The sequence below is a fragment of the Anabas testudineus genome, chromosome 17, assembly GCF_900324465.2.
Source record: "Anabas testudineus chromosome 17, fAnaTes1.2, whole genome shotgun sequence".
Taxonomy (NCBI): domain Eukaryota; kingdom Metazoa; phylum Chordata; class Actinopteri; order Anabantiformes; family Anabantidae; genus Anabas; species Anabas testudineus.
In genome coordinates, this window is record NC_046626.1 from 18761564 (window position 1) to 18782214 (window position 20651).

At 41.0% G+C, this 20651-nt stretch overlaps 1 protein-coding gene across 2 annotated transcripts in view; it reads left to right on the forward strand.

Annotated features, from left to right (window-relative positions):
• Positions 1–20651, forward strand: part of kirrel1b (kirre like nephrin family adhesion molecule 1b) — a 56191-nt gene that overhangs the window by 29184 nt on the left and 6356 nt on the right. The window contains exons 2-14 of one of the 2 annotated variants that reach the window (XM_026375040.2): positions 3827–3976; positions 7113–7262; positions 7471–7628; positions 10124–10274; positions 10936–11041; positions 11859–12007; positions 12132–12259; positions 12697–12823; positions 13975–14075; positions 16493–16709; positions 17518–17625; positions 19483–19610; positions 20077–20187. In XM_026375040.2, coding sequence (XP_026230825.1) covers positions 3827–3976; positions 7113–7262; positions 7471–7628; positions 10124–10274; positions 10936–11041; positions 11859–12007; positions 12132–12259; positions 12697–12823; positions 13975–14075; positions 16493–16709; positions 17518–17625; positions 19483–19610; positions 20077–20187 — 1784 coding nt within the window. The remainder of the gene's footprint in view (positions 1–3826; positions 3977–7112; positions 7263–7470; positions 7629–10123; positions 10275–10935; positions 11042–11858; positions 12008–12131; positions 12260–12696; positions 12824–13974; positions 14076–16492; positions 16710–17517; positions 17626–19482; positions 19611–20076; positions 20188–20651) is intronic. The other variant, XM_026375041.2, reaches the window with a different exon arrangement.

The following is a 20651-nucleotide window of genomic DNA, read 5'->3' on the forward strand; positions in this document are numbered from 1 at the left end:
GGAGCCTTCACAGGTGCCAGGATGGGCCACCAGTCTATTTCACTGATTATACACCACCAGCACATAAAAAAAGTAGCTATTGTATAACATTAACCTCAACAGTAGGACTGGTGCATGAGATTTAATTCTAGAAAAGTCAAACAGCATATTAATCAGGACTATTGTCTGTCCTGTGATGTTCACAGTTTCAAAGTCAACAAAGTGAATGAATGGGCCGACTCTGTGACTCCGACCACAGAGATTACTCTCCTTTGGTTATGTGTTAAATCAAAAAATACGAAGCAGCTGCAAGTTGTATAGGAGCATCAGATCAGAACAAGAGGATGAAAGGTATTAGGAATAATATGTTAGTACACCGAGGCTATAATTGTGAAGCTCTGCCTATTGTACCACTGGGTCATTACACAGCGAGAGAGAGGAAGAGAAGATATACCTAACATGATCCCTCAGGGTAATGATGCAGGGAGGTAGAGATGAAGAGAATCAAGGGAGGAGGAAGGAAGCTGAAACAGAGACAAGTGCAGAGGTAAAGAACGACAGCAGAAAAGGAAGGAGCTAGAGACGGAGAGAGAGGCTGGAGAGAAGACGACACGAAAAGACGAACAGAGAAAATACAGACAGAGGGAAAGAGAAAGGAAAGGTGGAAAGAAGAGAAAGAGACACAAGGAAAGAAGAAGATTTTAAGAACGAGAGAAGGAAGGAAGGAACGAAGGCCGACGAGAGGAACAGAAGGAGCACAAGGGAAAGAAGGGAGAGAGGGAATTCGAAAGTGGAGGGGGGCTTAGGAGTGCACACTGGGGGGAGGAGGGTGGGTTTCCCGTTGGGTTAATTACATCTCTGTTCTCTGTCAGTGCGGCTCTCTCCTCCGCAGACTGAGTCCCTGCTGCAGGCTGACAGGCACCACACACACACACACACACACACACACACACTTCAAAATATGCACTCAAACATCATCACAATACCCACATTCCCATAAACACACACTGAAATATCACGACACACACGGCAGAAATGTTCTGTCTCCTCCTTTTTCTCTTTCTGTCACTAGTCCTCTGTGTTTCTGTCACACACACACTCCTGCACACACTCATGCACACAGCCAGTGCCATCAGAACATGCGTTGTTCATTACAGAGTTATACATGAAGCAGGAGGCTCAAACTCGTAATAGCTGTTAATTTTGCATAAATCATGCATAACATGACCGACATGCAAATCATTCATGTCAGCAGGATATCACATCCCTGCAGCTCCTTCTCCTTCTTCTTCTCTGTAGGAAACAGCGGCAGCTTCCATTTTCACTCCTTTTCTCTGCTCCACACTTTGTCTTTGACTCCTGGCAATGAAAAACAAAAAGATGCTTGAAGTTCCAGTCCGGGAACACGATGATCATGTTTCCTTTCCAGGGTTTGGGAAATAAAAAATGTATGTTTTAGCTCCTTCATCTAAGTTATTTTAAATGTGTAAAATGCATTCCTGGCGTGCTTAATTCTTAATTTTTGTGCCGTTGTTCAAGATGTTTTTTAGTTGTCAGCCTGAAAAGAAGTGAGAACTTATGTTGAACCGTGAGTTTATACACAATGAATGTGAAGTGTGTGTGACAGGATGAGAACTTTTCTTTTGGAAGGAGAAAAAGAAAATGAAAAATGTCTTCTTACTGAATTGTTCTGATCTTTTCAGAGTTGCAAACCTCTACTAGAATTTGACTGCTTACAAAAGATTTTAGAGGCATTTTTGTCTTTATTAGCTATGAAGTAATAGGAAGGAAACTGGACATGAAATGCAGGTCCCAACTGGATTCAAACTGAAGTTGTGTAAAGAAGAATGGTCCAAAATACCAGCTGAATGGAATTTACAGCTACCAGAAACACGTGTTTGAGGTTATTTCCACTAAAGGAGGTTCAGCCAGTTACTAAATCCAAGGAATTCATCAGCACTTTATTGTTTAATTGGTGTACAGACACAAAAAAATGTTTTTGTGTGTTATTAGCTTAACCACATTTTGATTTTCTATATTTGTAAAGATCAGATCACATGTTAAGACCAGTTAAAGATGGAAAACCAGGTATTTCCAAAGGGTGAGCAGGTTTTTTTCCACTCAGGATACAGAAACAAGAGCATTAAATAAATGTGTTAGAGAAAATAGGCTTTAAGATGAAATTTAAAGGTTACTGACCTTGGAGGTAGGTCAACAAGAAAACAGATGTACAACACAGTACACTGCAAATGTTTAAGACCTGTTCAAAATAATATTTCATCATCACATCAATATTCTGTGCATGTCATGGGCAGAACAAGTAAAGAGAAAAAAAAGGAAACACAACAAAGCAACAACTACAAGTGTTTTAAGGCAGGTTTTCCCTTCAAATTCAAATGGATAACAGAGCTCTCAGCGCTCAGTCACTGCAGTTGTCTTCTTGATGCAGTATTCAGAGGGAAAGTTGATGAAACATCAAAGTGCCTTTTGTGAAGTGCGAAGATTCCTGCATTCAATAAAGGAGACCTGCACACAAATAACATGACAGGTTGTGTAATCCTTCTGACAAATCAGTAAATCTCCCGGTTGTTTGCACCTTTGTGGTTGAATCCCACTGAGACGTGTCCCTCAGAGCCATGGACTGCTTTATTAACCAGTTTTGCCTTAATTAGCTAATAGGATTGTTTTAACCATAATCCAAGAACAGAATAGCCCACGGGAAGACAAACACCAGCTCTGTGGAAGTGTGTGTCTGTGTGTGTCTGTGTGTGCGTGCACATGTAGGGGTGTATTGTGTGCTTCTATATATTCTCAACTGTGTGACTCAGTGTGCGTGAATGACTCAGTGAGGTGTGTGTAAGTGTGCATACACTGGGTGTGAGGCACATATGCTGCATGTGTACAGGAGCTTCTGTTTGTGCAGGATTCAGTGTGTGTGTGTGTGTGTGCACCATCTAAGACACCACAGTCTCCCTCTCTGCCTTAATTAACATGCCTTCTTGCAAGAGTTACTCCAGAATATGAAACAATTTTACCTGATGATGCAAACAGTTGAAAACAGTGCCGGGTTAGTGCCTCGCCTCCTCACCTGACACTTTCTCTTTATGCGAGAGTGTTAATGCATGCCTGGGCTACACTTGTAGTTTTTCTATGTGTGTATTTTAGTGGCGCTGCAATAGCCAAAAGGCTTATTTTGCTGCGGGAAATATGTGTGTGTAAGCAAAATCCTTTGTACTGCGTGATGAAAAAGAGGAGGCTGTATCACAGCTTGGCAATGATGTTCTTGCGCAAGCATGTGGCTTCACATCCATGCACACACGCACGCACAATTCTGTATATAAGCCAAAGTAAAGTCCAGGGAAAAGCTCAGAAAGAGGGCAAGAAAAAGAAGAAACAGAGGCAGAAGTCACAGAGGAAGGACGAGTATGCAAATTCCAGCAACTGAGATCTGTGTCCAGCTAAGAAGAGAAATGATTCAAATGATTTTACAGAACAAAATCTGTGAATCCACTGCTGCAACTCCATTCAGCCAATGTATATGTAGATAAAAAAGTCAATTCAAACCTTCACTGTCCCTTAAGAGAAATCACTGACAGACAGGGCTTATATTAAAACACACTCTTAATAAAACTACATAATAAAAAAAGACAGTAAAAACACCATATACACAATAAAAATGCGTAACAAATCACCCCAACAGCCACCATATGGACAAGCAGGAAGTCAATAAGACCAGACAGGGACAGTGTAGGTCGATGCAGTGCAATAAAAAAAGGTGGCAGCTCATGGCTAGGTCACTATGAAAGGAATTCAAAAATTGATTTCCCTCTCTGTCCTTCTGTTGCAGTGTGGTGCGTTCACTTCTCCCAGGAGCCAGCAGACCAGTCGGTGGTGCTGGGGGAACGAGTGGTGCTGTCCTGCGTGGTCTTCAACTACACTGGCATCGTACAGTGGACCAAGGACGGACTGGCCCTCGGCATCGGAGAGGGTCTTCGAGGTGAGGCAGAGGAAAAAGTGGGAGGAAAAAACCTTGCAGCTTCACCGAGCCGCGGGGATCAAAGAGAAGTGAGAGGGGGAATAACTCAGCTACGGTTTCGGTTCAGTTTTGACTGTAAGAACCCTGACAAAAGCTATTATGGCTGAAAAGTGAAGGGTTTTTTTAACATTAAGGGAATGAACACTGTACCAAGAGAGGGAGAGAGTTAAGAGCCAAGAGGCGTGTGAGTGACAATCTGGGCAAAAATGAGTCCTGTATATCATGCTGAATTAGAGAAAATCCCTCACACTGCTGACAAAAGCAGACGCACATTCGCATTTACATTTTAAGCCGACACGCACATCCACGATGAGTTACTGTGAGTACAACGGTGCAGTACACTTCATTTCAGTGATGGGGGACGCATCACATGCAACCGAAGTGTGGAGAATCAAAGGGTCAAAGCTGCAACAGAGGGAGTTTTTCTTTCTTCATTCAGGAAATGATCAGAGGAAAGTCTGATGTTCAGATTGGAAACGTGCACTAAGAAGCAGGGACAAGAGGAAGAAAAGCAGAAATCTCCTCCTTGACCTCAGCCCTTTTTTGATAAAGTGTTTCATATTCAACAAGTATTTGAGCAGTGCGGCCTATTGAATGTTGGTATTGACATGTTGTGACTGCAGCTGCTGATAAGGCTTACTCTTTGCCCATGAGATCTGTTGGCAAGGAATGAAAATTATCCTTCAGATTTTCATCTATTTAAGGATGAAAAAACCTCTCTAGCCTGTAAATGAGAACCTTCATCGAGGGATAATTAAAACTTTAATGCGGCGTTATGATCGGTTAACAGCCTCTTGTAGATGAAAAGTGTCTTATTGATTAATTTTATCATAAATACAGAATCAAACAAGCTGCCACTTGGAAGTAAACAATGACAGTTGCCAAAAACCTGCTCTTGACTAATATTCTCACATCTAAGGGATCCCCTGCTTTAATATGCCTGCATTTAAAATTCTTATTCATCAATATCTGTGATGCTAAGCAGGATTTTTAGATTTTATCTGCTGTCAATCAAAGTATGGGCTGATGACATCAAACTTTTATTACCTGCATTAACCGATAAAGGCATAAATTACATTAAGTTACTTATATTCTGTATGAAAATGTCTGATATTTACTTTACTGAATCATCTACTGAACAAAATCTAACAATGAAGAAGGAATAACACCAACCGGGCAGCACTGAAATGCAGCACACACCCATTTACACACAAACACATTGAACCAGACACACACGTGATAATCTGTCATGTGATGTAAACCTTGTGTTCAACTCCATTTAATTCACAGGTTCAGTAAAGGTCAGCATGTCTCCCTCCGTCCTCTCTCTCTCTCTCTCTCTCTCTCTCTTGTCTTTCCTGCTTCTCCATCTTTTCAGCAGCTCCATCATCGCTTGCTTTATGTATTTCCCAAATCCCCTTCATTGCTTTTTGTTCCTCTCCTCTCTCTTCATCTCATCCCTTCCTCCTTCCTCTCTCTCTCTCTTTCTGTTACTAATGCTCTCTTTGTCCTTCGTCTCTTTGTCCCAAACACGCTGGTGTTTGATAAACACGTTGTCGTCTTTGTCTTTCAACCATCTATCAACGCTTTCACTCCATTTGTTTTATCCTTAAGTTGTCTGTGCTGCCATTTATCCCTTCATCCATCCTCCTCTCATCTCTCAATCTTTCCTTTGTGTACAACATGTGGAGACAAAGTCATGTCTTCTATTTGGGGGAGTCTGTGTATATTTGTGCCGACAATTAAAATTAATTTATTCTGATCTAACAAGGTGTTGCTGGTGCATGAAACACAATGTATAAGTGCTTGTTGTTATGTGCCCTGTATGATTTTATACAGCTGCTGATGACAGTGTAGGCGTGCAGTAAATTCATACCTGCAGTTTGCACACCCACTCATACTCCGGAGATCTGTGTTCATTCACCGACAAAACAGTTTCTCCACATTACATCACATAGTTGTTGATGTAAATATAACATACGAGGTTTATGAAGGAGCCTGTTTAATAGATAATAAACGTACAGGAGATTTACATATGAATACGTATCAACACAGATAAACACTCATCTACTCACTACCTGCAGGCATCAGTGGTGGCAGTTTATTATTTGTCCTCAACCTCCTCCTTCTTCTTCTCCTTCTCCTTCTCCCTGGGGTGCTTTCACCTCTGTGGTTGCTATGCTGCGAGGTGCTCGAGTGGATGATGTAATCTCCACTAATACTTTTCCTTCCTCCTCTCTGCACCCCAACTGCCTGCCTGCCTGCCTTTGCCATCTGAATCCATGATGTCATGTTAGGATTGGGCACGGAGGATCAATGAGTGCCCCCTAGTGGGACGTCATGCTCAATTATGTCTTTGTCTGAGAGGCGAGGGTTCAAACCGGGAGAAGAGGGGGCTGTTGTATGTAGAATTCCTCTGCAGTGTTTGTAGGGTGCAGAAATTGATGTGGTGTTACTGTAGATGTTTGAGCAGCTGGTTATCTCTGTCTGTGTCATCGTGCTGCAATCAATGCGTTTGTTCTTGTTTTGTTTTTTTATGTGAGTATTGTCCAGGACAGAAAAATATGTTTTACGTTATAGTTTTGCTTTTGTTTCCTTAAGTTTTAAACCTACGTCACCAAGCTTACTGCTGAAGTCCCTATAAGACACTGTTACTGACAATAAAATTTAATTATGAACTCTCTATCACAATATGTTAAAAGAAATCCTTCATAAACTCTAAGTTAATGATTTTTCCTGCGTTACTACCCGACACTCATCACTCACTGCTTCTAAAATAAAGATGAAAATATCCTCCAACACATATCTTGTTTGAAAGGAGCATTATTGTGATGAGTCATGACTGTAATATCAGTACATAATGTGCCTCTTCCTTCATGCCAGCCATCATTTCATTTTCCAGGTGGTACACTATTTTTAAATCACAGTGCAGAAGTTCATTTTCCAAACTCGACAGGCTTTTCCGACCTGACAAACCATAGTATGATGCATGATGATGCAGAAATGCCAAATGCATGAATCACAAAAAGAATTTTCCACTGGCTGATTCTCTATCTACAGTATCTAACTGCAGACTTGGTGTGTGTGTCTCCTGCAGCCTGGCCCAGGTACCGTGTGCTGAGGGCCCTGGACATCGGGCAGTACAACTTGGAGATCTCCAATGCAGATCTGTCTGATGACTCTCTGTACGAGTGTCAGGCCACAGAGGCCGCCCTGCGCTCCAGGAGGGCTAAACTCAACGTACTCAGTAAGTGAGCCGGCTGTAGCTATAAGGGCTAATTATTTCTGAAACTTGTTTCCAATTTTCCTCTAATGAGCAGCATTTAAGCGAAGGACTTTTTGTGATAAGTTATTTTTTTTTTTATTTGAGAGCATGTGCTTTACACTGAGGGCACACTTGCAGAAATGAGTCCTTTAAAGATATACTTACATATTTGTATGTATCTCTCCTCCAGTCCCCCCTGAGGACCCAGTGGTTGAAGGTACCCCAGAGCTCCTGCTGATGGCCGGGACTCCATACAACCTGACCTGTGTGACCCGTGGAGCCAAACCGGCAGCACACATCCAGTGGACAAAGGATGGAGTCGCTGTGGAGGGAGCCTACCAGTCTACGGTGACTCACACACACCCTTCTACAAATGCAAAATCTTAGATTATTGTGGCCCTAAAAGAACTTGCAATTAGCATTTTCTGGTCCTTACAGTCTGCTCTTCACTAATATTAACTCTCAGTCTGATTGTTTGTTTATAAGCTTTTTGGTGTAAGGAGAATTACAGTGCACCTCGGGGTATGCAGCACCCCTGGAGTCCTACATTAGGGAAATGCAGTGTGAAGCGTGCCCAGCATAGTAAACAAAGTCAGCACAAGACCATATTTATTAAGTAAAGCTTTTGAATGCCTCCAAATTGCAAAGTCAGACCTGTTAACCAGTGGGCAGCAGCATTTAGTGGTTTGAAACCTTGTGTGACATTTAAAGCTTTTTAGATCCAATTAATAAAGTTTTTTTTCTAGTAGGCAATAAAAAGTGGCCCTGAACATCTAACTTCCTTAAGAGTCTGCTTCTCACCTGGTTACAGTTCAGCACCTGCTCAAATTAAACAAACGATATTACAACACTGGCACATTCTGTAAAGTGATCCATCTTCAGCACGTCTTTTTCTAAACCACCATTTATTTTATTCAGACAAGTATGCAACTTAAAAGATTATCTTGTCCATTCATGACTTTCCAAACGTCCACTGGCCAGTTGGAGACCATCTCCTCTGCCAGCTTTTAATCGATGTGGTCACTGTGCTGAGCTTGTACACTGATGCATGGAGAGGAAATTCAATACTGCAGTAACACTTGCATCATTTGTGGACTGAGATCGCCCTGATGTGTGGAGCATTTAAATTTCAGAACATAAGACAAATTATGGATCAGCTGTTTGCCTAGAAATTGTAGGAGAATTGAAAATATTTGGACATTTCCCAGGAGAAGAAACATCGTAAACAGGGAACATATGATCCAAAAGTGTTGATATTGTTCTTTATCAATGTTCTGAGATGTTAATTCATTGTGTGCTCATTATTTCTGAATGTTTTGAGGATTTTGATGACGTTCTGTGGCTGTGTTGCTGTGACGACACACAATAGCATCGGCTCTGACTTTGGCTGCTGCAATTTTTAAAAGCTCTTAGGGTTATTGTGTGATTCATTCATTCCTTCACTGTTGTCTGTTTTACAAATCACTCATTTTCCTGTAGTTTTTTTTTTGGACCAAGAAAAGACACGTGTGGCCTGGTAGACCAATATGCTTATATGTAAAAGGAAAAGTGCATTAATTAGTTAGTATTGTGTAATTTATACGCTCATATTTGATGAATTGTGTACATGTATGTGTGCATATATTTATATTCTTAAAAAGTTTCACATTAGTATTGCCAACATGCTTGCACCCAGACTTTATATAAATATATGTTTATACAGAGCATGCACATAAATTTAACCCATACACACAGCCACATACATACACACATTAAAATCAGGACCTCTACTAGATGACACTTGCACATTATCACAGTGATAAATTCTGCACTCTTTTTCTCCCACATTCACACTCCTCACACTCCTGTATACTCCTCTACAAACATAAAATTATGCCTGCATGTGCACAATCACACTCAGGGTTTCCCAAGCATGCAGGAGCAGCACCAAACACTGAGTCACACACTCACACAGATGTGTTTTCATCTCTTGCAGCCAGTTTTATGTACCCGCTCCCACATACGTGCTCATGCATATTCACATGGTGCTGTTATGTTAACATGTTACTGACCACACATTCACAGTACAGTGAAGGAAGTACACCCTTTCTTGAGTGTGTTTGTAGCTGCATTGCAAAACACCCCATCTCCTTAATCCAGAAATACTGCAGAAGAACATTGAAAGCTAGTTTCTATTACTGCTTTTCAACATGGACAATCATATTCTAATCAGAAGATGTACATTTTCCTAATAAAGACATGATTTCATCTGGAATAATTACAAAAACTGTGAACAAGGCTCATCTTTGAAGCCCAAGAGGACTCTTTAAATTTCTTCCTCAGTCCATCCACTTAACCAAAATGCGAACATTTTCACTTTTTAGTGACTTCAAATAAGAAAATCAGCAAACACAGTGATTCGGTTTATTCAATGAACCACTTCAGCACAATAAAATTTCAGATGAGTAGTCAGCACTGATTTGGAATATGAAGCATTAGAAAACTGAACTACGTTAATTGAAAGAAGATTTTGCAGACGGTTACTTTCCTGAGCCAACATTAAGTGTCAGAATTATAAACTAGAAGAACATGAATTTTTAAACGGTGTCTCTGTTTTAATCCTCCTCTGCATCTTTTCAGTTCCCAAGTTCTCTTTTCCTCCTGCATCATCTTTAAAATATTGTTCTGTTCCTACCTCTCGTTTTTTATTTTATACTTGATTCATTTTGGATCCATTAATAATCCGCTTGTGCCTCTCTTCCTTTCTCCACCTCTTCTTCTTTCTCTGTTCATCTTTGATCTTACTCTGTCGTCTCCCCCTCCTCACATTCTACTACTTTCCTCCTCCTTTCTTTATTGAACAGGAGGTGCTGCCAGACAGGAAAAGGGTCACAACCAGGAGCTACCTGCCCATCACACCAGTCGACACGGACAGCGGCTCCAACTTCACCTGTGTGGCAAGCAATCCAGCAGTGCCCATGGGCAAACGAGCCACAATACATCTTAACGTCCACCGTATGTTCGCCTTTATCTCTGTGAGAATGTAAAGGTGTAGACGTGGGGTTCAGCTGACTGACACCAAGCTGCTTTTGTGTAGACACATAACAAAAATCACACATTTTAATCAGTTGCCCCTGCACCCAGTCAATTGTAAGTGCTGTAATTATCAACAGAAATAATATATAATCAGTGTACATGAATTTATAGTCACCGTTTTCTAACCTGGACATGTTCCAAATCTGATTTAGCTGCTTCAATTGTTTGCTACTGATTTTTATGCCTGTGATTTTTACATAAAACAGTTCAGAGGGTAGATTTTATGAAACATCTGGAAAACCAGAAACATGTTGTGTTTAAAAGGATTTCAGTCGTCTCTCTGAAGAAATATGAAAAGATTGATCCCAAGGAGCTGTAGTTTGAATACTCAATCAAGAAGATTGATGTGTTTTTCAGGACCAGTGTAGTTAGTAATTACTGGGAGAATAACTGCAGTAACAGAGGACGTGGAACCGGTGTAGTGTTAGTACAGGAGGCTGCAGAGAAGAGATTTTATTGCAAAATCTATAGTTTGTGAGACTTATTCTGTGTGAAATCAATCCTGTTGAAACACAGCAGCCACTGATACTATATCATTCGATTTATCTTGTGCATTGAACATGTATCTTTCCCTGTGCAGACCCTCCTACAGTGACCCTGTCCATCGAGCCTCGCTCTGTCCTGGAGGGTGAGAGAGTCACTTTCACCTGCCAAGCCACAGCCAACCCTCCCATCATGGGCTACAGGTCTGAATTCAGTTCATCAAATACAATATACAACCTTTTGGAAACAAGCTGAGATTTAAAGTTAATCTTTCATATGTAAAACCAAGATACACCATGTTACCACAGTCTGTGTTGTTTCTGCTTCATGTCCTGATCACTATGTAATGGATTTCTCTGGCCCTGCAGTGCAACACAAGAAGCCAGATCAGATCTCTAATGCCAATAGGTTTTCTTTCATTCATTGCAGTCCGCTCGTCTCCACCCTCTTGAGGTGGTCTTGAATTGTAATTTCTGCTTAGAGAACAGAATTGGTAAAAGTATTGAACATTTGTACAATTAAATGCCGACCTTTATCTAAAGTGACAGCACTGGAGCAGTGAAATTGCTAAAAGCTGGACTTTAACATGGTGGTTTAATCTGAGGTTTGAGACTCCACTGGAGGGTCCCAGTGTGGGACCAGTGCCAGGCACTCAGGCACTAAGCCTATTGAGTGTATATTAAAATGTCATCTAATAGTAGATGTGCAATATGGTTATATGATTTTGAGCAAGATATCTGCCAAGATGTAGTATGGATGACAGAAATTAAGAGAATTTATTCCTTTACCTTGCAATCATTCCCTCAGGTTCTGACATTAATGCTCTATAAATGTTAGTTTAATAGCTTTAATTGATAATATAAAAACACTCATGTCCGAGAGTGAAAATAAAACATTTGGATCACCACCAAAAATGTAAAATCTCATTGTGCGTCTGATGTCGGCTGCAGACAAACGGACATAGCAGTGATTTGTGAAGCTTAATAACTCGTAAAATGGTGGTGTGTGTTCCTCTGGCAGGTGGGCTAAAGGTGGTGTGCTGCTGGAGGGGGCCAGGGAGAGTGTATTCGTCACCACAGCAGATCACTCCTTCTTCACCGAGCCCGTGTCCTGTCAGGTGTTCAATGCAGTGGGAAGCACCAACGTCAGCATCCTGGTGGACGTGCACTGTGAGTAAAGTGCGACCCCCCCTCAGCTGAGTGGGATTCTCATGATATGACTGTGTTATAATTAATATTTAACTGTTTTCACCAACTTTGTTCCATTTACACTAACTGAGTTATTTCCTTTCAGTTGGCCCAATACTGGTTGTGGAGCCCAGACCGGTTACGGTGGATGTAGACGCTGATGTCACTCTGAACTGCAAATGGTCTGGAAACCCTCCTCTCACCCTGACGTGGACCAAGAAGGGCTCCAGCATGGTGAGAACAAACCGTGTCGTGTCATGTGTTCAAATTTATACAAAAACATAAATAAATCCAGAACAGCAAATAATGAGGTAAAACTAATCCCTGGAACGACAACCAAATCCCCCAGGAAGCCCCCAGTCCCAACCTATATTATCGTCTAAGACCCAGACTTCATAAATGTTTGCTCAGTTGTAAAGCAGGCAGTTAGTGGTGAGACTCTGTCTTCATATCTTAAATCTTTAATTCATGCCTAACAAGTCAAGAAAGGCTCCAGGAAAAAAAAAAAAATCTAATGGAGTCTACTGAGTAAATCAACATGTTTTATTAATTAAATAGACTGTAGTTCTCCCTCCCTCTTTTTAGAACCGCTCCTCCTCTGTCTATCTGTGCTCTCCACCTCACACATCTACTATCCTGCTGTATCTTCTGGTATGTGTGTGTCTGTACAGGTGCTGAGCAACAATAACCAGCTGTATCTGAAGTCGGTGAGCCAGGCCGATGCAGGCCAGTATGTCTGCAAGGCTATTGTGCCCCGGATTGGAGTGGGAGAAACTGAGGTTACACTCACAGTCAATGGTCAGTTACTATTCAATTACCGTGCTATTAACAGCATTGCTGATATTAGCGTAAAATGTGTTGAACAGATCGCTCTGCAAACCCCAAAGCTGCTGTGTGAAGAAGAATATTAATTATTATATTAAACCATATTAGACCACAAGGTTTTACACAATATATTTTTTCATCTAAAATCACTCTGTAATCATGCATGTGTCTCACTTACAGCTAAAGTCACTGACTGTACGGTATAGAATATAATTCCTCCGTGGGTCTAACCTTTGTGTCATCCTGGCTCCATTAATTCCAGCTCAAGCCTGACCCCATTCCAGCAGCTAATTTTTGACCCTAAACGGCCAAAACCCAGTATTTTAATGCGAAACCTTCCCCCAGAAAGATCAACGATTACTCAATAAATATAAATGGATTCACCAAGAACACAGTGATAGAAAACAAGTTCAGATGCTCCTTCAATCTTCACCTTGTGTCCTGTGTGTGTTTAGGTTTAGACAAGAAAAGCTATTTGGTTAAGGTTAGGGGAAGAGCTGATAGAGACAAACGCAACAGTGACTTCAAACAAAATTTTTATTTAAAAAAACAGTCTTGTTTATGTAAACAAATCTTAATTACATTAATAGACTATGCACAAAACATACTTGCAATTGCAGTTTAGTTGCATAGGAACATAATTACCAGGAGACAGATTTGTATCACACGTAGGGACGAGCTAATTCGAGTTGGAGAACTTATTGCTTTAAGTATAACTTAACACAGGGGTTAACTGTAGTCCCGCTCAAACTCCTTTATGGCATAGGTTTTTATTGTTCAACATCAGATCTTACCTGCGATAGCACCATTACAGCACTAGATGCTTTCTACTGTATCATACAGTGGGGATTAAACACGTCAACATTTTTTGATTAAACATATTTCAATACATATTTCAATGCACATGATCTTTATTAATGTACATGGTATGTTTTATTTAGCTATAAGATCAGGAAACATGTTCATCCTGCAAATGTCACAGTCAATATACTTTATTCACTGCAGCTCTCGTGTTTATGGTTTATGTTTATTGCCCATTTCTACACATTAATGTAACATTCTGATTTTCCACACCTGTATAAATGCATGTTGTCTCTATGCTCTGTACTATCTCCCTTGTTCAGGGCCCCCCATCATCTCCAGTGATCCAGTCCAGTATGCAGTCAGAGGAGAGAGAGGAGAGATCAAGTGTTATATCGCCAGCACCCCTCCACCTGATAAGATCGTAAGTCCATCTGTGGAAGTTGTAATCTGCTGCAGAGGTCACTCTACCATTTCAGACTGCATCTGCCTCGAGCACAACTCTGATCACAGCAACCGCTTGTCGACGCTGACAACAAAATGGTTTTTACTTTGTCTTTTCGGCTTGTGTTACCAGCTAAACGACTGGCACAAGTGGCATTGCTCTCCAACTGTGTCGCAGGAACAATCTGTTCCATCTGTGTGGTGGATGGTGTGACTCATCAAAAACAGCTGCTGTTGTCTTTGGTTGAAAATGAAAGTGGAGACACATCGCGCTGTACACATGTTCCAGGGAGATGTTGTAGTGCAGATGACAAGAAAAAGAAGAAATCCCACAGCACTGTGTCTGGCGTTACCACATGTTTTATAATTGTTTAGTGTTTTATAACAGTTCTGTGTTTGGATTCTCCAGAGTGAGCCCAGATTTCTCAAACAGGAAAAAGAAAAGTTTTTCTAATCGTGCTAATATTAGATCATTTAAACCAAATCAAATTTAAATTTTATAGCACAAATATGTTTTTTACTCATTTTCCATCTTGGTGAGCAGCTTATGATCCCTCAGAAGTAGCTGGTCTGGAGGTTAGAGAGATCTGTACAAGAAAGAGTTCTGTAACATTTCCCCCTCTTAGGTAGGTTCTCCCTTGAATGACCACTAATTTAAAGGAACCTCTTGACATGAATATGTTGTTTTTTTGGCTTAAATACAGCCTTTACAGTTCCACTGTAATGGAATATTCCTCCGAATGTGCCGTAAATGCAGAACTGCAAGCACTTTTCTTCATTCTTGCCTTCTCCTAAATTTGCTGAGTGCAATTCTTGATCAAACTACAGTTTAATACAAGGTGTCTGCGCATTATATAAGTCACAAAATGAGTGGTATTGTATGTGATATAAACCTTTTAAAAGGAAATACCAGAATGCTCACAAATGCTTCAAAAATTTGAAATAAATCTAGTAACAGCTTTTAGGTTTGAAGGCCAAAATGAGTGAGAGAGACTGTGGGGGTGAAATAGATTGAAACAAGAGAGGCAGGGAGATGGAGGGAGAGTAAAAATCTGTACCTTTCAGCGTCAATTATCCAATTGTGCAGTGCCGACATGACAGAAATCAGAGCTTTTAGGAAGCTTCGGCCTCCTGCTGCACTGCCAGAGAGCTCAGAGCGTATAATGTGATACGACATTATAGTCTCGGCTTAATGCAGAGACACAAGGACTTATAAAATATGGACTATGATGCTTTGTGTGTGTGTGTGCGTATGTGTGTGTGTGTACAGTGTGTATGTGTGTGTGAAGGAGGCAATGAGAGACTGAGAAACAGAAAATAAAAGACAGACGGTGGTGGTGCAACATAATTATTGTGAGAAAGCGATAAAGAAAGAAGCAGGAGAGCCTGGAAAGAGAGAAGCAGCGAGAAAAAGACGCATTATGCAAGACTGGCAGGAGAACAGATATGGATCTCTTTAAACGTTTCCCTCTCACCGAGTCTTGATCATATTCTCGTTTTCCATTTAGTCAAATCAGGGTAAAAGGTACATTAGCCCAACATATGGGTCTATGTATATTTGATATCATCATGCTCCATATTTAATAGCTTCAAATTTCTACCTCAGCAGAGTTTAAGTGGAAAAACTTGCTTCAGTTTTTATCGTTCGTGTACACCTGCTGCAACGTGTGCGTATGTGTCTGTTCTGATTTATTTGTTAATTCTTCCCCAGCCTGAAAAGTTTTTGCACAAATTTTAATTAGGCCTACACTGCACCGGGAGGAATAAACTAGTTACCAAGGTGTGAGGATATAATTTGTTTTGCTTAAAATATATTTCCTGCCCAGAATAGTTGTTAGTCTCTTTTAACCTTTCTTAACAGCAGCCCATCTGTTGGCCTAATGTTTGCTCGTGACTGTGCACTTGTGTGCGCGTGCGACTGTGTGTGAGTCCATCGTGGTTAATGCTATTTAAGATAAGATCAAGTGAAATTAGCATTATTGATCCCTGAGGGGAAAAAAAGGGTGATTGCAGCAGTAAAGAATTAGGTTTACATAGAAATCAAACAAATTAAACACAGTGAAGATGTGTCTTCATCACACTAATACAGATCTCCTATCAGCTTAAAGGACATCCTGTGGTGTTGATGAGGAACTCATAGATTTACAGGTGTTTTACTGTAGCATTGTACCAAACTTCTACCTGCTTTAGCTTTTTTAATAGGTTTGACATTGACTTCTCACTTCAAAGTGTCTTATTGTGGCCTTTGACGATCTGTTAATGTGTTTTAAAAGTGTAGTTACAGGTAAAATATGCAGTGACCTACCTTAGCACAGGTGTATTGATGATCCCAGACTCATTTGTATCTGATGATCAAGGGTTAGAATATAAATAAACCTCCTTAAATGTGTGTCTCAGGTTTGGGCATGGAAGGAGAACGTGTGGGAGAAGGAGAAGGGCACCCTGATGGAGAGGTACACAGTGGAGCAGAGTAAACCTCAATCCCAGGGAGGGGCCGTCCTCTCCACGCTCACCATCAACAACGTCATGGAGTCCGACTTCCACTCGCCGTACAACTGCACTGCCTGGAACTCCTTCGGACCTGGGACCATGATCATCACCCTGGAGGAGACAGGTATGGAGACAGCAGAGTGTGTTGGTGTACAAGAATGGACCTACAGGAGCTCAGGCGATGACATACTCAATGCACCAAAGTTGTACTGGATGTGCCGACAAAATGCAGAGCAGAAAACCTCTACTTGAATCAAGCAGAAACCTTGATACACTGATGTCAGCAATGCAGTGCTGATATCAGTACAATGAGTATTCATCACGCTTGTTAGACTCCAAAGATACTTACATTTAAGAAGCCGTGTTACTGTCAGAGCTTCTCAATCTAACATGTGAAAAAAACTAAATTGTTTTTGTTGTCTGTCTCAGAAGAAGATGCTCTTCTCTCTCTTTTGGAAACTGATGTGCCTCTGAGAAAGATTATTAGGCCGTGGCCTCAGCTGGAGAAAGGCAGGAGATTGTTTTGTTGGTCCATTCGTCGTTTTATTTTTCACAGCTCGATATGTCACATTACATTGAGAGAATTATTTCTTCGTGCTATTTCACTTTTATCTGACTCACTGATTCATTCAGCTGTCAGATTTCACAGGCTTCAGAGAATCAACCGAAATGTCTTTGGGAGAGCGAGAGAGCTTAGATTTGTCCTTACATGTACACTAACAGTGTTTTCATCCTTTGTCTGACTTGCATGCCTTATCAACACAGCCAACCCACAGATACTCGGCATTAAGCGAGGACACAACAGGATTTATGCTCAAGTGAAACAGCATTGGTGCTGGTTCCTGTAACAATAAGACATCAGCTGTCTCTCAACCCTGACCCCTTTTCTTCTTGTGTTTATTTTTATTTTCTTATTATTTTTTTATCCCCAGACATTGTTCCAGTGGGAATTATTGCCGGTGGTACAGTGGGCTCCTGCATTCTGCTGCTTATGCTTCTACTAGCACTCGGCTTTTTCCTCTACCGCCAACGCAAAGGCAGTGAGTATACACAGTGGTTCTCTAAAGTGTGTGTAGGGGCATGCACACTCATATTTTCAATGTGTGTCAGTCTTTCTTTCATCCACTCTGCCTATCTGCCACACTGCCGTTCCACAAAGAAAGGAACATGCCAGTTGTATAGCACTTTATTTAAATGAGATTGATGAATATTCATATAATATAGTAAACTCATACTGTACGTTTCCCTTTTCATTTCAAATCATTCATTTATATCCATTTTATACACTAAAGTACATAAATAATAGAAGAATGTAAAGGTGAATAGTATTAAAATTATGGATTTCTACATGTTATTTCTTCAGCCCACTGCAATCCAATTTGATTTATTTACACAAACCCGACTTCCACAGACCAGAATGCTATGAATATGTACTGTAGTGTCTTTAAGTTGTTTAATTTTGAGCTGCTCCACAGTAAATAAAGAATTGGGAAAGACAATGAAGGTGACTGGCAGAGTCCCCGGAGGGATTTTCTGGGGATAAGAGTATATTTTCTGGTTCAGAGCTGATAACACCACTACAGAAAAGATATGGTTTGGAAATAGAAACTCAAACAAACATGGTAGTGGCTCCAGATAAGCAGTCTCTCGTTTGCTGTCTATGCAGCTTAAGACTTCACAGATTTACGTCTTTACTTTTGAGGTTTTCTGGCAGTGGAAGGGAGCTGTTCATGTAGACAATTTGTTGACTGCTCTGTGCTGAGGATATATGAATTTAACTGAGCAGTTTCAGGTTGTATAAGGCAGAATTTAACAAAAAAGAGAAGTTTAAATTTAATCTCTGCATTTGTGTGTTTAACCTTGTGCTGCTGACTCTTTTTTTATTCATTTGACAACATTTAATTCAAACAGAAATATTAGATTCAGCCTAATAAGATTGAAGTGTGTATTCAGATAGATTCAGATAGACAGAGACAGACCATACATTCTTTGTATACAGTAGCAAAGTGCATCTAAATACTGTAGAGTCATGTTTTTCTATTACTATAAAGAAGAAAACTCAACTCATATATAGGAGCTTTATACTGTGTCAAAGTCAATGACGGCATTAATTCATTCTCAGACAAGACTCAGACTGCAAGTTATATGAGGATTATGTTCTTGGATTTTTCAAGTGCATCCAACCAATCATCCTCAGAGAAAAGCTCAAAGTGAAGGGGGTTGACCCCTCATTTGTTTCCTGGACCACAGATTGCATCTCTGGTAAAGTCTTAAGCAGCACTGGGGCTCCACGCGGGACTGTTGTGTCCATTCCTGTACACAGCAGTTTGTGTCGTGCATCAGGAATGGAAAGGAAGAGGAGTACAGAGGACTGATAAAGTCAGTCACTGAAGGAGGTGGATTTTCGAAGATCTAACCCCCTCCTCATTAACCTGAAAGATGCAGGAGATCCTTTATCCCCACAGCCATCAGGCTCTACAACACCCTAGCTAATAGCAGATGATTACTAACTACTTTTATTATCTTTATCTACAAAACTACCTGAATTTCCCTTCTGGGATTAAGAGAGTTTATCTCTATCTATTCTTATCTTATTAAAGGAAATGAATAGCGGAGGAATGTGCAGCTTTCTGACATCTCATTTCATAATTGTGAATAGTGCAGTCCTCAGGATTCTAACTGAAAGCTCTTTCTGCTTTTTGAGGCTGCCAGCGTGCCAAATTGCTTAATGCACCATTATCAAAAGACAGAAAATAAACAGAACAAGGCAAATAATGGCCCACACAGCTCAGACAACAACAGAATTCAACAGAATAAATACTTGTTTTGTTGTTGACTGTAGAAAAAAAGAAATCATTCATCTTGACGTTGACCCAGAGGTTGCGTTTCTCTTCCAGGTCGCCGGGGCGTCACCCTCGGTAAACCAGACATCAAAGTAGAGACAGTCAACAAGGAGACCCACAGCCTGGAGGAGGAGGCGACCAACGTCTCCACGGCAACGCGAATGGTCAAGGCCATGTACTCCGTAAGTAGACACCCATCTGACTCACCGGGGGCCGCGGAGAGAAGGCGTATGGGTCAGTGACCTTAAATGTACAGATACGCTGACATAAAGGGCGACACTGCAGAACTCACTGGCACGCTCCAACGTACATACACCCACGGTGACATCCGTGCACAGGGCCTGTCTGAAAAAGCACATGATAATGCCAGAGAGAGAAATAAGGCACACACACACACACACACACACCTGCTTTAACACTGTGTTCCCTCTAGAAAAGCTTTCTAACCCGGACGTCACGGAGAGGACCTTCTGCTGTTTCAAACCCTGGACCTGAACCTTTTTTCCAACAACTAAGCGTTTCTCTTCTGCGCTCCCTTGAAATGAAAATCCTGAAACTCTGTTTTCCTCTCTCCTCCCTCTCTTCCTCCTCCTTTCCTTTCTCACCCACCCTCTTTCCGTGTGTGTGTTTCGTTGTTTGATGGTTTAGTTTCTGCCCTCTGTTTCCCTCTCTCCCTCCACTCAGCCGTTCAAAGACGACATGGACCTGAAGCAGGACATCAGGAGCGAGAGCGACACCCGGGAGGAGTATGAGCTCAAGGTGAGATGGCTGGTGGGATTATTTCTGCAGCATGTTGAACATCATTCCCCTGCATGACACATAGACATATCAAATGGTTTGTAGTCACATCCATCATTAAAGCTCTGATTACCTCTTCCTACTTTCTTCTTCAGGTTTGGCATTTACACAACACTGGAACTAAACGCTTGGTCTTTGTAACATTATCACTTTTGCACAATTCATGAATTACTCAAAACTATATGTTGATGTCACTTCACAAGATTCTGCTGGGTCAGAGCATGAGTAACGCATCATTTTGATGTCTTAAACTAAACTAAAAGAGAAAACAAACAGCTCCAAATGCTGGAGTTGCAGGCGTTGCAGTTGTCTAGAAAGAATACAATAGGCTCTGTTTATCCTGGTGAAATGAAGCTGTATGTGCATCATTATGTCTCATGCTCATATTGTTCCCTGCATCATTGCACAGCACCAATTGCACCCAC